This window comes from Rana temporaria, chromosome 11 (genome assembly GCF_905171775.1).
Source record: "Rana temporaria chromosome 11, aRanTem1.1, whole genome shotgun sequence".
NCBI lineage: Eukaryota > Metazoa > Chordata > Amphibia > Anura > Ranidae > Rana > Rana temporaria.
In genome coordinates this window covers 19,433,054-19,452,919 of record NC_053499.1, presented here as the reverse complement: position 1 = coordinate 19,452,919, position 19,866 = coordinate 19,433,054, and the positions used below count along the sequence as shown (strand labels likewise).

Here is a 19,866-nt window from a genome sequence, read left to right as displayed (position 1 = left end):
GCTCTATTTGTGGGGGAAAAAAGGACGTAAATTTTGTTTGGGAGCCACGTCGCACGACCGCGCAATTGTCAGTTAAAGCGACGCAGTGGCAAATCGCAAAAAGTGGCCTGGTCTTTGACCAGCGAAATGGTTTCGGGGCTGAAGTGGTTAATGAGTATGACTGATGGCTCTTTAACAAATTTTTTTTAAGGCTGAGAAGGCATCAGAGCATCCATTCTACACACACCTCTGATCGACAGAGACCCATTAGGGGCTCCTAAATCTCCTATTTATTTTCTTCCTATAAAAGTCATAAGGGAAGTTCACCACTCCAATAGGACTGAAAATTGAAGCTTTTCTTGGACTGTTCATGTGAATAAAAAAAGATAATAAGGAGTTGAAGGTGATACTGTACAGCAAAGGTCTTGAAACCAGGAACCCCTCATAAGACGTTCATTGACCCCCCCTCATTCTTCTCCAGTGGTGTCAAAGCCCATGTTTGTGTAGTGGGTCTTGTAGAGGTTCATTTCTGGGCGAAGGGCAGATACTCGTTTATCTACGTTGCTGAGGTTGTCATATAGCACTCCCTTGTTGGCCACGCTAATGCGTCGATAGATGCCCGTATTGTTCCAGGTGGGTACTGGAGACTGGACGACGTCTTGCGGCTCGGTCCTCTTTGGCCCCATGCAGCAGATAAACTTGTTCCTGAAAGCAGAAATTAAATTAAAATGATCGTACCGTTATTTTTAAATAACAAACATAATATTCTTATCTGCTCTGTGCAATGGTATTGCACAGAGCAGCTCAGATCCTCCTCTTCTCGGGTCCCCCACCAGTGCTTCTGGCTTCTCAGTGGGCCCATATTATGAAGCCCCTTCCTATTAGGGCACACCTGTGGGCTTGATCCAAAGCCCCTCTGCCTGCTTCTATAGACACAGACAGCCAGGCTTGGCACCACTCCCCAGCCCCTAGTCATGACTTGACTGACAGCAGCGAGAGCCAGTGGCACCTGCTGCTTTTAGCAAAGCCTGTGAAAGCAGGAAGAAAAAAGAGCCGCAACAAACCGCCACAGCACTGGATCGAGTAAGGACTCAGGTGAGTATAAGGAGGAGTTGTGAGGGGGCGATACACATCCTGAAACATGTTTTACCTTAAAGTGATTGTAACCAATCACCTTGTAAAACAACCCATTCGGTTTAAAATAGAAAGGCAAAATGTTTTTGTATAAATATAAAAAAAAAATTATAATCCCTTTTTTTCCTTTTTTGTAAGTGATCACATTCCCTCTGTTCTCAGCTACATAAGAGCAAGAGAGAGGTGAAGCCACAGCACACTGAGCTTGCCAGTTAATGGCTGTGCAGCAGGGGGGGGGGGTGTAAAGACAAGTCTGATCAACTGGAGGAGAGCACACTGAGTTCCCAGCATAGCTGGAGAACTGACCATGGTGTGCTCTCCTGCCTGGTGTGGTCAGCTTTTAATAGGAAATGAAGTGGACTAGCAGGAACACCAGAGATTTCGCACAAAGGAATCAATACAAAGAGAACAGGGTACTTTCCCATACAAGTACACGGTACAGCAGGCACATGAAGTGTTGCAGTAACAAACGATTTAATGCAGGGAATAAATTAAGGTACATTCTTTTTTAGAGTTTACAGCCACTTTAAACTAAACATCCTCTTTGTCATTGATTCCCTGTGAGGAAAATGTGCAATAGAGGAACAACCCCCAAAGGGCGGAGGCACAACCCTCAAGCCCTGGAATAGATGCCGAGTAAGCATGGGTGGAGCTAACCCCCTGCAACTGTGTTGGGACTTGCAAGGGACTCCAATAGAGGAACAACCCCCAAAGGGCGGAGGCACAACCCTCAAGCACTGGAATAGATGCCAAGTAAGCATGGGTGGAGCTAATCCCTGCAACTGTGTTGGGACTTGCAAGGGACTCCAATTGAGGAACAACCCCCAAAGGGCGGAGGCACAACCCTCAAGCCCTGGAATAGATGCCAAGTAAGCATGGGTGGAGCTAATCCCTGCAACTGTGTTGGGACTTGCAAGGGACTCCAATAGAGGAACAACCCCCAAAGGGCCGAGGCACAACCCTCAAGCACTGGAATAGATGCCAAGTAAGCATGGGTGGAGCTAATCCCTGCAACTGTGTTGGGACTTGCAAGGGACTCCAATAGAGGAACAACCCCCAAAGGGCGGAGGCACAACCCTCAAGCACTGGAATAGATGCCAAGTAAGCATGGGTGGAGCTAATCTCTGCAACTGTGTTGGGACTTGCAAGGGACTCTTGTACAACAGCAGTAGTGGGTGGACTAACCCCACTGCTCCCCTCATAGGTGGGATGAAACCCCAAACAAAAGGAGAAGAAATCTTTCAATGCCTCATTGTGGTTGATTTACTGTGAGGAAAATGTGTGCTGGAGGAACAACCCCCAAAGGGTAAAGGCACAACCCTAATGCACTGGAACATCTGAAAGTAAGCATGGGTGCAGCTAGCCTCCTGTAATTGTAATGGGACTTGCAAGGGACTCTTCTACAACATTACGTGAGTGGACTTACCCTGCTGCTCCCCTCATAGGTGTAATAGAACGCCCCCCCCCCCAAAAAAAGACAAAATCTTCCAATGGGGAGACCTGTTCAAGTAACAACTAACAAAAGTGGGATTTCTACTAATTTTGCGGCAATTTACATGTTGGATTTGGGTCTCTCTGGGCACAGCGAATGTAGTAACACCTCCCCGACAGTGACACAGATAAAAACCCGACAGACCCACTCTAAACTGGCCCACTCTATCCAAAACTAAACAAACAAAAAAGTTAGGGCTGGAGACGGGAGTTGAACTTTTAATTCTGCCAATACCCTTGGCTTCACAAACTTGGAAACAGACATTTGTTTGTTTTTTCGGCAAAACAGTTCATAGACTCTATTGGTTGTGGAAATATGTGAAAAACTTACCCCTTCATGAACACTGCTGCAAACAGCAATACTATGAAGATCAGGCTCAGCAAGCATGCCATGACGATTACCTTCCAGGCTGCAAATGATACATAGTAGAAAGCTCAGTACAGGTAAAAGCTAAATTCCGAGCACAAGAAAAAAAAACTACCCTTGCATAAGAGCCCTCCTACTCTAAGGGTTAAATGCTCATTAGGTCTAGGGGTGGAGAAAAAATGAGTAATACCCTCATGCGGGGTGACTGGTTCCCCAAGACTGTCCTCTCTTAGGCTGTCAAAAAAAGGCCAAGGAAAAATCCAAGGAAAATTCCAAGCTCTACTTACTGACCCGCCTGCAATTGCCTGTTGTCTGGTCTATGACATCCCTACTAATACACTTGTGCCGCGTACACACGACCGGAAATTCTGACAAGACATCTCCCCACTGTAATATCCACAGACATCTCCCCCACTGTAATATCCACAGACATCTCCCCCACTGTAATATCCACAGACATCTCCCCCACTGTAATATCCACAGACATCTCCCCCACTGTAATATCCACAGACATCTCCCCCACTGTAATATCCACAGACATCTCCCCCACTGTAATATCCACAGACATCTCCCCCACTGTAATATCCACAGACATCTCCCCCACTGTAATATCCACAGACATCTCCCCCACTGTAATATCCACAGACATCTCCCCCACTGTAATATCCACAGACATCTCCCCCACTGTAATATCCACAGACATCTCCCCACTGTAATATCCACAGACATCTCCCCCACTGTAATATCCACAGACATCTCCCCCACTGTAATATCCACAGACATCTCCCCACTGTAATATCCACAGACATCTCCCCACTGTAATATCCACAAACATCTCCCCCCACTGTAATATCCACAGACATCTCCCCCCCACTGTAATATCCACAGACATCTCCCCCCCACTGTAATATCCACAGACATCTCCCCACTGTAATATCCACAGACATCTCCCCCACTGTAATATCCACAGACATCTCCCCACTGTAATCCACAGACATCTCCCCCACTGTAATATCCACAGACATCTCCCCACTGTAATATCCACAGACATCTCCCCACTGTAATATCCACAGACATCTCCCCACTGTAATATCCACAGACATCTCCCTCACTGTAATATCCACAGACATCTCCCCCACTGTAATATCCACAGACATCTCCCCCACTGTAATATCCACAGACATCTCCCTCACTGTAATATCCACAGACATCTCCCCCACTGTAATATCCACAGACATCTCCCCCACTGTAATATCCACAGACATCTCCCCCACTGTAATATCCACAGACATCTCCCTCACTGTAATATCCACAGACATCTCCCTCACTGTAATATCCACAGACATCTCCCCACTGTAATATCCACAGACATCTCCCCCACCGTAATATTCACAGACATCTCCCCCACTGTAATATCCACAGACATCTCCCCCACTGTAATATCCACAGACATCTCCCCCACTGTAATATCCACAGACATCTCCTCCACTGTAATATCCACAGACATCTCCCCCACTGTAATATCCACAGACATCTCCCCACTGTAATATTCACAGACATCTCCCCCACTGTAATATTCAGACATCTCCCCCACTGTAATATTCACAGACATCTCCCCCACCGTAATATTCACAGACATCTCCCCCACCGTAATATTCACAGACATCTCCCCCACCGTAATATTCACAGACATCTCCCCCACTGTAATATCCACAGACATCTCCCCCACTGTAATATCCACAGACATCTCCCCCACTGTAATATCCACAGACATCTCCCCCACTGTAATATCCACAGACATCTCCCCCACTGTAATATCCACAGACATCTCCCTCACTGTAATATCCACAGACATCTCCCCCACTGTAATATCCACAGACATCTCCCCCACTGTAATATCCACAGACATCTCCCCACTGTAATATCCACAGACATCTCCCCCACTGTAATATCCACAGAACTCTCCACCAATGTAATATCCACAGACATCTCCACCAATGTAATATCCACAGACATCTCCCCCCACTGTAATATCCACAGACATCTCCCCCACTGTAATATCCACAGACATCTCCCCCACTGTAATATCCACAGACATCTCCCCACTGTAATATCCACAGACATCTCCACCAATGTAATATGGTCCACATCTCCCCCACTGAATAGGAAGATTAGTGCTTGCTTAGTCTTACCAGAGAAGCCGGCCGAACACGAGCAGTTGAGGCCAAGTGATGACGTCAGCGCGCCGCTCTAGGCTCACCTAGGCCGCCGCCGGGTGGACCAAGATGGTTGTCTCTCCGGGAGCTAGGCGGCCATGCTGGTCCACCCGGCGGCGGCCTAGGATAATAGCTTGTGGTGCTGCGAACATTTAGCCAGCGCTGTGTCCTACCAGCCCTACACATCAGATGGTAGATAAACAGTAATAATTAAAATAAATGCTTACTTCGGTCATCCTTGTTAATGATGACATCTGCCACTGCAAAGAAACACAATAAATGATTTATTATTTACAGGTACTTACATAGCGCCAACAATTTACGCAGCGCTATACATATATATTGTATATTCACATCAGTCCCTGCCCTCAAGGAGCTTACAATCTAATGTCTCTAACTCACATTCATATATACTAAAGGGGTTGTAAAGCTTCCCGTTTTTTCACCTTAATGCATCCTAGCGCCAGTCTTATGGGGTGGACTGGGCAGAGAGGCAAATTAGTCTAGTGCAGGCAGCCAGCATTCCGCAACTATGGGGGCGCGGCGCTTCTAATTTTGACTGTCCTATCATCCTGGACCACAAACCTTCCTCACTGTGCTATATGTTTTCTGCTGCACCATTGGCATGGTTATATCTTCTTAGTCCTTTCCATAAAATTATTGGAAATTTGTGCTTAAAGTAGAACTATATGAATACTTTTTATTTTTTTCATTTTGGATAGAGTAAGGGAGGGTTATAGCCCCTGTCAGTTTATTTTTTACCATCCCTGTCCCATTGCAGAGATTTCCCTTCACTTCCTGCCCCATAGCCAAACAGAAAGTGAGAGGAAATCTATGAAAATTAAGGGACTCCATAGCCCCCCCCCCCCCAGGCCCTAAGAACTAGGCGGGTCTTAAACAGCAAGGGGTGTGGCCTTGACAGGAAGGGGTGGCTCATATTTAAATTAGCGGGTGCACGAGTTTAGTCAGGCCTAGGGCAGCACAAAACCTAAAAACACTACTGCCTCCAGCCCCCCCCCCCCCCCCATTTACTTACCTGAGCCCTCGAAAGTCCTGCGTCAAACGCGCTGGCTTCTCGGCCCAGGCTTCTTGACTCTTCTCAGCTCTTCATTGGATAGATTGATAGCATCGCAGCCATTGGCTTGCGCTGCTGTCAATCAACTCCAATGATGCGAGGGGCGGGGCCGAGTACTGTAGTTGGAGGCTATGGACTCTTTAAAGGGTAAGTTCACCTTTTCATGAAAATTAAAAGGTGAACAAATTTCAAATATCTGGCCACCCTTCCAGACCCTGCTGCACATAGTGACTGTGATGCCCCCTTGCTGCTATTGTAGTGGTCTGTACATAACTCTACACAGAACTGGTGTGAGTTTCCATTATAATAGATGGACATTATAATACAATATAATCAGGAGATACGCTGTCTTATCTCCTATCTGAATCCGGGACACTGTGTTTAATTCCCACCTAATTGCAGCCTTCTGGTTTATCATTGACCAATTTGTTATTTTAATTAGCCTGTTTGGTTAGCGTAGTGTTTTTGTACTATACTTACAGGACGGGTTGTAGCAGAAGGCAGATGCCGTGCTCGCTGTATCATTGCACACACTGGGCGCAAAAACGTTGTTCTTAACTTCTCCAACTCCCCAGTTGTACCAGGCCACGCTATAAAGAAAAAAATCAGTGTGGAAAGATTAGTAAAAAAAATTTAAAAAACCATCACAGATTGCACATTCAGATTGTAACGTGTGGGGAGTTGTAGGTCCCTTGGGCGCTGCTTGCAGCCCTATGGTAATGTCAGGGGTCACGCTTGAGACCTCCTATACCAAGAAAGTTGCCACCACAGTTATATATAGACTGCAATCGAGGGGTGGATAATATGGACTGTGCATCATTTCTTTTTGGTTTCCTGGCTTTGGAAGAACCAAATTTGAACCAAACTATGATCAAATTTATAGGCCCTTCTGTATTGAACTATATTGTAATTGTAGCCTCCTCTTCTACATTATAAAGCACTGCGCAAACTGTTGGCACTATATAAATCCTGTATAAAAATAATACTGGTAATAATAATAATTTGTTTCCTAGAACCATGACAGGTTTATTGTATGTGCCATTGGCAAGACAAGGCCCTTGAGCAACCGGGACAAAAAGAACTAAGGGCCAGATTCAGATACAATTACGTTGCTCCACGGATGCGTAACGTATCTGATTTACGTTACACCGCCGCAGGTTTACAGCGCAAGTGCCTGATTCTCAAAACTCTTTCCTGTAAACTTGCAGCGGTTTAACGTAAATGCGCTCGGCGCAGGCCCGCCCAATTCAAATGGGGCGGGCACCATTTAAATTAGGCGCGTTCCCGCGCCGAACGTACTGCGCATTCTCCGTCGGGTAAATTACCCGACGTGCATTGCGCTAAATGACGTCGCACGGACGTTATTTGTTTAGATGTTAACGTAAATAGCGTCCAGCGCCATTCACGGACGACTTACGCAAACAACGTGGTCTTTTAAATTTCGACGCGGGAACGACGGCCATACTTAACATGGCTTAGAACAACTAGGGATCAGCCCTAATTTTACGCGGCGTAACTCAACGGAAACTACGTAAAGTTAGATCGACGGGCAGCGCGGACGTTCGGGAATTGCCGTAACTAGTCATTTTCATATTCTACGCCGACCGCAAGGGCCTCGCCACCTAGCGGCCGGCCTAGAATTGCATCCTTAAGATCCCACAGTGTAATTCAATTACACCTGTCGGATCTTAGGGCTAGCTATGCGTAACTGATTCTATGAATCAGTCGCATAGTTAGGACGGGCGGATCACAGAGATACGACGGCGTATCTCTTCTGTGAATCTGGCCCTAAGTGCCAACCTTCCCCCCTTCCCTTTTTTCCATGAGCTGCCCCTATTATCACCCCCTCCCACTGAAGCGCCTGTCTAACCTCGAATAAAATGAAGCCGGCTACTTGGTAACATCCATTGCGACAATTCTTTATTGACTGCATAGCAGGATACAGTAATAAAACGCCCAAGCGTTTTGGACAAAGCCTTGCTCAGTACATGTATGTACAGACATGCAATGAGTAATGCCGCGTACACACGACCGTTATTCATGTCATTGAAAAAAAATAAGTTTTTGCTCGAGCAAAGCGCGGTGACGTACAACACGTACGACGGCACTCTAAAGGGGAAGTTCCATTCGGATGGCGCCACCCTTGGGGCTGCTTTTGCCGATTTCGTGTTAGTAAAAGTTTGGTGAGAGACGATTCGCGCTTTTCAGTCTTCGTGCTTTTCAGTCTGTTAAAGCGTGACGAATGTGCTATCTCCATTACGAATGCTAGTTTTACCAGACCGAGCGCTCCCGTCTTATAACTTCTGAGCGTGCACGTTTTTTTCCCCCTTGTTAAAGTCTACACACGATCGTCGTTCACGATGTGAAAAACGACAAGAAAAAATAGAGCATGTTCTAAATTTTTAACGCCCATTTTTCTCTTGATAAAAATGCTCTGGAGCCTACACACGGTCGTTTTTCTTGACCAATTTAAAAATTTTTAATTTTAAATTTTGTCATGAAAAACGGTCGTGTGTACGCAGCATAAGGCTTCTGACGAAACGCGTTAGCCAATAAAGAATTGTCACAATGGATGTTACAGAGTAGCCAGCTTCATTGTATCAGAGGATTATTGCTACATTTAAAGGCATTTTGGCCAGAGCAGCAGTTTCCAGTCTCCCAGGAAATTTGCAGTAGAGCATGTTGTCTTTGCTCCTCCGTCTACCCGTCTGCTCAGCCCTGGTCTGCGCCATTTTTTTCAAGCTGACGGACAACAGATAGGCAATGCTCAAAGACAAAAGAAAAGCCTGTGGCATTTGTCAGATATTGAGGTCACCATTGTTCCTGCACATAACACATCCACCAATAACGAAGGTAGACAGACAAAAACAGAAACCCATCCACAAACCCAGAATGGTTTCTGTTGGGCAATGTTTTTAAATGCCGTCTATGCCCTTGCCTTGACCTGTTAACAACTGCTACCCCCATTTATTTTCCTGGAGTCACAGCTACAGGAAGTGAAGAAAAGAACTTCCCAATGGGGGGTCACAGACAGAAATAAGGGCATAACGAAAATGTAACTCTGGGTCACAAAAATGATAGTTCCCCCTTTGTAAACCAAAGTAAAGAAGAGTGGAGGGGCCAATTATCTGTGAGACATACGTGTTGTCTGGTATGTTTGTGATCTTGTCCACAATTTGCTTCTGTGTGGCTACTGAGCCAATGTCCATACAGGCCAAGCTGGCATTTTCATATGAAGGGACTCTGTTCTTTATAGCAGCGACAGTTATTGAACCTGAGTAAAAAAGAATCAAAGGATAAAGTGAGTTCCACGTATATTGTTGAAGTAATGCCCTCTTTCACAGAAGCGGTATATTCAAGTCCTGATTGGAAGTGTCTTGTAAGGCCTTCGTACACACGACCGAACATGTCCGCTGAAACTGGTCCGGCGGACCAGTTTCCGCGGACATGTTCGGTCGTGTGTACGGCCGACCGGACAATTTTCCGGCGGATCGGACAGGTTTCCAGCGGACAAATGTTTCTTAGCATGCTAAGAAACATGTCCGCTGGAAGCCTGTCCGTCGGACATGTTCGGTCGTCTGTACGACTCACCGGACATGTCCGCTTGGCCGATAGCCCTCGCATGCGTCAAAGTGATTCGACTCATGCATGGAAGCATTGACCTTCCAGGGTCGCGGACGTCGCCGCGTCATCGTTTGTGAGTTAGAATTATGCAGTGCCGAATCGCAAAAAATGGCCCGGTCATTGGGCAGCCGAATCCCCCGGGGCTGAAGGAATAGTGCTCCATTGTTGATATTAACCATAATATCAACAATGGAGCACTATTCCTTCTACTGACACCAATGATGGGGCACTGTTCCTCCTACTGATATAAACAATTTGGCATTATTTTTCCCATTGATGGGGCACTATTCCTCCCTCCTACTGACGCTATGCAATGTTTTTTACTCCCATTAGGGTGACCACGTGTTCCGGATTGCCCGGGACAATCATGCATTTTGCAGGTCTGTCCCGGGCACATTCATTCCAGGACAATACAGTGTCCCAGAATGAAACCGACACAGCCACCCCCCGGGCCAATCTGATGCCTTCAAAAAAGGCCGCCACATCACCGCTTTACTCACTGACAGTACTTGTCCTGGCCGGGAATGCCTGGAGGAGCACAGACCCCGCCCCCTGCTTGTGATTGGAGAAATCATAAATCCCGCCTCTTGTGTCCAACCACTGAGCCGTGATTCGTTACACCACAAGCTGATTTTTGGGAAGGGAGGGTGTCCCTGAATGGTCGTTTGGAAATGTGGTCACCCTTAGACCCCATTCACATCTGAGCGACAGCCGCGTTCGCGTGTAGCGGCGTATTTTGCCGCGAGTACAAAACTTTCACTTTTTTTTTTCTCAAAGTCTTCCCATTGCTGTCAATGGGAAAACGCCTATGTCGCCTGAAAAAAAGGGTCCGGGACTTTTTTTCAGGCGACAGGCGTTCGGCGTCTATGAGATGTGAACCATCTCCATAGACAGCAATGGGAATTCTCCCCTCGAGCGACAGAAGCGTCCGGCGTCGGGCGTTTTGTCGCTCAGGTGTGAATGCAGCCTAACTCCCATTGATCACCAAGCTTGAGATATTGTCTATTCCAGTTGATGGTGGGGCATGCCGCATTTTGTACTCCCACTGGCCACAGTCAGGCCCATCTAAATTCTGAAGGACAGTAAAGTGGCCCTTTGTTTAGAAGGTTTGGATACCCCTGGCCTATACATTACACAGCTACAGTTTTTCCATCTACTTCTCCGCCATGCCAATCATCAAGGCACACCTATAAGGAGTTTAGTAGCATGTCAGTCTATTCTTCAGAAACTCACCACCTCCATCTGCGCAGAAAACCGAATATATGAGCGGACAGTCTTTTATTAAAACTCCCATGTTGTAGCCAGCGCAGGGTTCGAAGGGGGTCAACCGCAGCATGACCAGCCTGTGCTCAACTATCCAGCCCCACCTGGGTAAAAGGGAAATCAATATATTTTTATTAGTGTTCCTCCATTCTGCATCATGTTTTTAACTAAACAGGAACACTGACACCCCGAACAATTAGTAAAGCAGACCCCCATAAAAAAACTTAATTCATAGGTGTAATACATAAAAGTGAGCCATGTTACCTGCCAAAGTATTTGTATTTTTGTCCATTCAGTTCTATGATTTACACAGCTCTGCCACATAACACCGTTCTGTCTCTCTGGCAGGACAGGAGACCTGATTTTTTTCCCTGGGTGCAGACTAGCATACCTCCTAACTTTTTGAGATGGGAATGAGGGACACCTATCAGAAAAAGTATGCAGGCATAGGACACACCCCTTGCCACGCCCCCTTAAAGGAATATTGAACAAAACAACAAGATTGGTTAAACCCACAAGTGCTTTTTTTACCACTACTATTCCTTTATATTGGCTTTTAGAATTTACAAATGCAGCAATTTAGAAATCAGATGAAAGGTTTAGCGCTGGGAAACACTTTTTGATAGATAAAAAGTGCATTTTACATACATCTATATAGATCAGATCAAAATGAGGGACAAATGAGGAGGAATGAGGGACAGAGGGACATTGCTCCAAATCAGGGACAGTCCCTCGAAATCAGGGACAGTTGGGAGCTATGGACTAGTAGGACCCACAGCTATTGTCCAGCCCCCCCCCCCCCAACCTGTGACTGGACAGTGAAAGGTGATGCAACAGACTCTTGAGCTCCTCTGTGATCTCTATTCCTATCACCATTTTCCTACTTCCTGGTTCTTTGTGCTGCTTCTCCCTCTCCAGTCTGAGCTTGACTGTATAGGCATAGGCATGCGCACAGGGTGTGCCAGGTGTGCCTTGGCACACCCTAATCACCAGGGCCGGACTTACCATTGGCCTTGACTGGGCTCAAGCCCAGGGGCCCCACCCAATAGGGGGCCCCCTTTAAAAAAAAAAAAAAAAAAAAAAAAAAAATTTTTTTTTTTTTTTTTTTTTTAGGGGTCCGGAGGTCCCCAGGGCCCCTGACGGCAACCCCCCTTTTTTTATTTATTTTTTGTAAAAAAATGTTTTTTTTTTATATATTTTTTATTTTTATATATATAATATTATATATATATATATATTTTATTATTATTATTAAAGGGCCCAGGGGTCTCCAGGGCCCCGGATGGCAACCCCCCTTTTTTTTTATTTATTTTTTGTAAAAAAATGTTTTTTTTTATATATTTTTTATTTTTATATATATAATATATATATATGTATATATATATATATATTTTTTATTATTATTATTAAAGGGCCCAGGGGTCTCCAGGGCCCCCGGATGGCAACCCACCTTTTTTATTTTTTTATAAAAAAAATTACATTTTTTTTATATATATATATTTTTTTTTTTATTAAAGGGCTCAGAGGTCCCCAGGGCCCCATGTGGCAACCCCCCCTTTTTTATTTTTTTTATAAATGTTTATTTTTTTATTTTTGTTTATTTTTTTATTTTTTATTAAAAGGCCCAGAGGTTCCCAGGGGCCCAGAGGTCCCCAGGGCCCCCGGGTTTGGCAACCTCCCTTTTTTTATGTATTTTTTTATAAATGTTTTTTTTTTTTTTTTATTAAAGGGCCCAGAGGTTTATTTTTTCTTTTTATTAAAAGGCCCAGAGGTCCCCAGGGCCCCGGATGGCTACATATATTTATATATATTTGTTTTCTTCTTTATTTCTTCTTTTTTTTGTAAAGGCCCCCCCGCTTCTCAATTTGCGGCAGCCCCCACGCTTCTCAATTTCAGGCGGCAGCACCCCCACCCCCCCTAGGTTCTCTGCTTCAGGGGGCCCATGCCTTAAGCTGTGCAAGGGGCCCCAAAATTCCTGATGGCGGCCCTGCGCATACCTCCCAACACGCACGGATTCTGTGGGACTTTCCCGCACAGACAGCTTCTTCCCGCAGTCCCGCAAAAGGGTTAATTTTCCCGCACTGCAAGAGGAGGCAGCACGGAAGCAGGAGGAACTGGAGTGGTGTGTGGAGGACTGTGGCTGCTGAAGGGAAGATAGCCGAGAGCCGGGCTAATGACAGTCTGTGGCCCCGGCTGTTGGCACAGGTGAGAGGCACTCCCCCCCTCAACAACTGCAAAATCCCCCCCCGCTCAACAACTTTAATGCGCTCCCCCCCCGCTCAACAACTTCAATTCGCCCCCCCCCCCCCCGCTCAACAACTTCGATCCCCCCCAATTCTCGGCTCCAGGGGGCCCCTTCAACACTCAAGCCCAGGGGCCCCCACCACCCTAAGTCCTGCCCTGCTAATCACCCTGTGCTGCGCAGATTCCCCCTGCTGCTTTTCTGCAGAGAAAAAGACTGAGGAATCTTTGTCCTCAGTCCCTTTCTCTGTGTCAAAGTGAGACATCAGGGGTCTGTTTGGATCCCTGATATTTCACCAAAGCCCCCCCAATGGAACTCCTAAAAAAAAAAAAAAATGTAAAAATGAAAAACATTGTAAAAAAAAAAAAAGTAAATAAATAATAATAAAAAAATAAAATTGTAAAAGAGTAAAAATAAACAAACAATTAAAATAAACTATTGACACCAATCTATGCCCTACTGAAACGATAGATAGAGAGATAGAGAGATAGATAGATAGATAGATAGATAGATAGATAGATCACGATTCGATTAGATTCCGCGATGCATCCCCTGTCATTACACCGATTTTATCCTCAAGTTCCCAGTACATGTTGGCGATGTGGCAATGCAGGGGGAACATTGCTTCATATCTCTTGTGATTGTCCCAAATTGGGGCCCTTTTGGCGGGAGGTGATTGGTACTGTTAAGCACTTGACCAACGTCGACTTGGAGGGGATCCCTGCAGCTTGTCTGCTCCATCTTTGAGAACATCCAATCAAGAAGTATAAACCCTCCCTCACTATTCAGTTATTGAATGAGGCTAAGGCATGCATCCCTCTATGTTGGAGATCCGAGAACCCAATGTCGAAATCCTTGTGGTTTTCCAAAGTCAATGAACTCAGGGACATTTAGGATTTTACACAACACGGAGGAGATCTTCAGTGACACCTGGAGACCATTGCAACATTTTGGCCCAGATTCTCGTAGAATGGCGTAAAACTGGGCGGGCGTAACGTATCTGATTTACGTTACGCCGCTGCAAGGTTTTTCAGGCAAGCGCTTTATTCACAAAGCACTTGCGTGTAAAGTTGCGGCGGTGTAACGTAAATCACCCGGCAGAATTCAAATTCGGCGGGTAGGGGGCGTTTCATTTAAATGAAGCGCGTCCCCGCGCCGAACAAACTGCGCATGCGCCGTCCCTAAAATATCCCGGCTTGCATTGCTCTAAATGACGTCGCAAGGACGTCATTGGTTTTGACGTGGACGTAAATTACGTCCAGCACCATTCACGGACGACTTCCGCAAACAACGTAAATTTATAAATTTCGACGCAGGAACGATGGCCATACTTAACATTGGTTGCGCCTCATATACCCAGGGGCAACTTTACGCCGGGACAAGCCTAACGTAAACGTCGTAACTTTACTGCGTCGGCCGCGCGTACATTCGGGAATTCGCGTATCTAGCTAATTTGCATACTCGACGGGGAAAACGACGGAAGCGACACCTAGCGCACAAAAAAAAAAGAGACTTACGCCTGTCGGATCTAATGGATATCTATGCGTAACTGATTCTAAGAATCAGTCGCATAGATACGACGGCCCAGATTAAGACTTACGACGGCGTACATGGCGCTGCGCCGTCGTAAGCCCTTTGAGAATCTGGGCCAATGTATATACTGATGCCTATATTCAGGGGTCTCGCAATTGGGCGGAACCTTTGAGATACATTCCTTGAGCTAGAGGCTCCACCCCTCTCGCTGAAGCTCATCTCTCCTCTTCTGTACATTGGACGGTCGATCCCCTACTTCTACTCTTCACAACTGCCTCTTACTTTTTCTTTTTCTCCCTTTTCTTTTCACATGTGCTCCCCTTCCTGTTTTAATCAGCTCGCTCTGGGTGCTGATTTTTTTCAGATATCCAAATATCCTGTTCTACACTGACTCACTTTCATGACTTCCAGTATGGGTCCACCTGGCCACCGGAAGCCCTGCCTCTCTGCAAAATATATTATTCCGTTAAAAAATGGTTTCACAGTTTTAAGCTTACGAGTTTATTTTCTATTATAATATTTTTTATTCTATTTTATTCCTTTCGGAAATTTAAATTTAATTTGAAAAGTATATAAATTCGATTCGAAAAGTATTCAAATTCGAACTTTATTATATTTTTATTTTATTTATTTACTTTATTTGATTTTTATTTGATTTTAAAACTATTCAAATTAAATTTTTTAGGTGGATTCAGATAGAGTTAGGCCGGCGTATCAGTAGATACGCCGACCTAACTCGGAATCTGCGGCAGCGCTAATTTAAGCGTATTCCGGAAAACAGATACGCTTAAATTAGGCTCAGATACGAGCGGCGTAAGTGTCTTACACCGTCGTATCCTAAAGTGTAATTTTTAGGCTGACCGCTAGGTGGCGCTTCCATTGCGGTCGGCGTAGAATATGTAAATCACTAGAGACGCCTATTCACGAACAGATACGCCGTTTACGTAACGCATTATCAGGCCTAAAGTTATTCCATCAAATAGCTGGAATAGTAATGTTAAGTATGGCCGTCGTTCCCGCGTCTAAATTTTTACGTTGTTTGCGTAAGTCGTCCGTGAATAGGGATTTACGTCATTTACGTCCACGTCGAAACCTATAGGACCGTGCGGCGTACATTGCCGCAATGCACACTGGGATATGTAGGTGGACGGCACATGCGCCGTTCGTAAAATACGTCAATCACGTAAGGTCACCCCCCATTACTATAAAACACGCCCACTCAGCTAAATTTGAATTAGGCGCCCTTACGCCCGCCCGATTTACGCTACGCCGCCGTAACTTAGCAGGCAAGTACTTTGTGAATCATGTACTTGCCTCGCTAACTTACGGCGGCGTAGTGTAAATGCCATACGCTACGCCGCCGCAACTATGCGCCCGCCATCCTGAATCCAGCTATTTGTCCGTAATTTCGATTCATTGTTTTGGAATTGATGAAATTCGTTATAATTGTAATTCAGAGATTTGGATACATCCGAATTTCTGAATAACGAAAAATGTATCCGAATTTCAATGACCAATATAATTTATGATCTGCATAGGGTACCATGTTTTATTTTTCATACTTACTTGCAGAACTCATATCCTTTTTTGAAGGCTGTAGTAATTTCATCCAGAGTCGCCAGTCGGCTGTAGTGCATGGCACAGGCGGTTTTGGCCCCGTCGTAGTCCACATTGATGTTGTTCGGCATGAACACTCCAGAAATAACTGTAACACAGATATGAAGAAACGATAAAGCCACCTATATGGTCACAGTCACCAAACAGCCATCGGGACCTGCTCACCCGTGCCCGCCTACATTTTACAGCATTACAGTGCATTTTGTATAGAAGTGTCATTCATTACAATGCATCTAATTCTCATCTTTGACATTTGTCATTTTTACCAGAATAGGATATGAAGCATTTTTGCCGTACACAGGGCCTAAACTCTTTCGCTGCCAGAGCCGCATCACATCAAGTAGGTAGGAGGCAGACTGCCTCCCCTGTGTATCTATCACTCTCAGTGCCATCATGGGGCCCCCAATTACGGGGCAGCGTGGGCTCAAGGACCAGCTGCTTTGTGGAAAGTGCAGGGGCCCCCCATGCAGCTAGGGCCCCTGGGCAGTGTCCAGGTGTGCCCTCTCATTAAGACAGCCCTGTCTGACTGAGGTATAAACCCATTCCATACAACTGTAATAACAATAGGCACTCATAAGTAATGAAAGGCCTCTCCATACGACCTGGCCAGCAACTAAAAAAAAATTCAAGTCAGGCTTTACTCCAGCCTTTCTCATCCAGGGTTCCATAGAACCCTAGGGTTCCTCCAGAGGTTGCTAGGGGTTCCTTGAGCAATTTTCAAATCTCAGATAATCAACCAATGACAACAATGATCTTATAGGGCAGGCTATCTGTCAGAAGGAAATGTTCCCATTGGCCACAAATGTAAGGCGTATTCTCGACCATCTTGCTAATGTACGGTGATCTATAGATATAGTCATTGTTAGTAGGGGTTTCTTGAGAACGGAAAGTTATTTAAAAGGTCCCTCCACATTAAAGGGGTTGTAAAGGTTTGTTTTGTAGTTTCTAAATAGGTTCCTTTAACCACTTAACGCCCGCCGCACGACTATTTACGTCCGCAAAATGGCACGGACAGGCAGAAGGGAGTATATATACGTCCTTGCCTTCTAGCGGGTGGGGGGTCCGATCGGGACCCCCCCCCCCGCGCTGCGGGCGGATTCCCGCGGGGAGCGATCCGGGACGACGGCGCGGCTATTCGTTTATAGCCGCTCCGTCGCGATCGCTCCCCGAAGCTGAAGAACGGGGAGAGCCGTGTGTAAACACGGCTTGCCCGTGCTTCACTGTGGCGGCGTATTGATCGAGTGATCCCTTTTATAGGGAGACTCGATCGATGACGTCAGTCCTACAGCCACACCCCCTACAGTTGTAAACACACACTAGGTAAACCCCAACTCCTACAGCGCCCCCTGTGGTTAACTCCCAAACTGCAACTGTCATTTTCACAATAAAGAATGCAATTTAAATGCATTTTTTGCTGTGAAAATGACAATGGTCCCAAAAATGTGTCAAAATTGTCCGAAGCATCCGCCATAATGTCGCAGTCACGAAAAAAATCGCTGATCGCTGCCAATAGTAGTAAAAAAATAAAAAAATAATAAAAATGCAAAAAAACTATCCCCTATTTTTTAAACGCTATAAATTTTGCGCAAACCAATCGATAAACACTTATTGCGATTTTTTTTACCAAAAATAGGTAGAAGAATACGTATCGGCCTAAACTGAGGAAAAAAAATGTTTTTATATATGTTTTTGGGGGATATTTATTATAGAAAAAAGTAAAAAATATTGAATTTTTTTCAAAATTGTTGCTCTATTTTTGTTTATAGCGCAAAAAATAAAAACCGCAGAGGTGATCAAATACCACCAAAAGAAAGCTCTATTTGTGGGGAAAAAAGGACGCCAATTTTGTTTGGGAGCCACGTCGCACGCCCACGCAATTGTCTGTTAAAGCGACACAGTGCCGAATTGTAAAAACGCCTTTGGGCATTTAGCAGCATATTGGTCCGGGGCTTAAGTGGTTAAGCTAGTGCATTGTTGGCTCACTTACCTTTTCCTTAGATTTCCCTTCTACATTTATTTTTTTCTTTGTCTGAATGTCTCACTTCCTGTTCCTGCTCAGTAAACTTGCCCCCCATCATCCGAGTCATTCTGGCTGGGGGTTAGTCAGCGTGCTCACCCCCTCCCTTGGGACTATATCTCTGAGGGGAGACAGCATTTCCCCGCAGGGATGTAGTCCCAAGGGAGGGGGCGAGCATGCTGACTAACCCCCAGCCAGAAGGGCTCGGATGGTGGGGGTAAGCTTACTGAAAAGGAACAGGAAGTGAGAAATTCAAAGCAGGAACAAAAATTGTCTCTGGACAGCCGCACTCTCAACAAATTGTAGCCTTTATTGAAAGAAGGACAGCACTACAAGTCACAGCAAAGTAAAATAAAACCCAACTGCTGACGCGTTTCGCACTGCTTAGTCATAGCTAAGGTGAGAAAAGTGAAAAATTCAGACAAAGAAAAAAAACATTTAGAAGGGAAATGTAAGGAAAAGGTAAGTGAACCAACAATGCACTAGCTTAAAGGAACCTATTAGGAAATAAAAAACGAACCTTTACAACCCCTTTAAATGAGGTTGAGAAAGGCTTTTTTAACCTAATGCCCCAGTCCTAGCTTGATAAACAAGCTGCCTGAATATAGATTTCCTTGAATAAGGATGTAAGTCAATACACAAAGAAGAGATCCTCAGAAAACATATATGTAAAAGAATAAAGTTTTTGTTACCTGGGATGTCATCTGTAGAACATATCCCAATTACGGCAAGAAGAAGAGAGAGACACAAAGTTTGCTGAAGCATATTGTCAGTGTCTCTCCAAAACCTAGGTGTGTGATAAGACAAGCGAGGGAGCGTACCTGTGTCTATAGTGGGAGGGGTGGAGGATGGGCAGTATGTGAACATGACGCAGGTATGCAGCTGCACCTCTATGCGTCACCCCCCTCCAATCCTACTAAAGTCACCACAGTCAATGTTTATAAAGAGTTTCTCTTGGCACAGACAGTACAATTAGTACCTTTTCTTAGGAACTCACCACTTCCTACTAACAGCAATTAACACATTTTTTTTTTTTTTTTCAAAAAAGGATGTTTATTGAATAGTATAACAATGCATGGTTACAAATATTACATCAGTTTCATTTCTCCTTCTCTTTAGTACATCCATGCATAAGTGTAAAATAATAAAATAACAAGAAAAACAAGCCACACATAAACTTCCGGAATGCTACATTCTCCGCCCGCTAAACCAGCAATTAACACATTAGTACAAAAATAAACAATATACCATTTAGAGAGAATAAAAAAATATACAATATACTTTTTTAGATATAATACAACATGTACA

The 19,866-nt window shown here is 45.0% G+C and overlaps 1 protein-coding gene across 1 annotated transcript; it reads right to left on the bottom strand.

Annotated features, from left to right (window-relative positions):
* Window positions 1-316: 316 nt before the first annotated feature.
* LOC120917093 lies at window positions 317-19,387 on the bottom strand. Its single transcript, XM_040328107.1, has 8 exons — window positions 19,251-19,387; window positions 16,491-16,629; window positions 11,120-11,253; window positions 9,404-9,536; window positions 6,743-6,852; window positions 5,415-5,447; window positions 2,936-3,014; window positions 317-684 (listed from the first exon to the last, which is right to left on the bottom strand). The coding sequence occupies exons 1-8, from the start codon at window positions 19,321-19,323 to the stop codon at window positions 447-449; spliced, it is 939 nt and encodes a 312-aa protein (XP_040184041.1). The 5' UTR covers window positions 19,324-19,387; the 3' UTR covers window positions 317-446.
* Window positions 19,388-19,866: the final 479 nt, after the last annotated feature.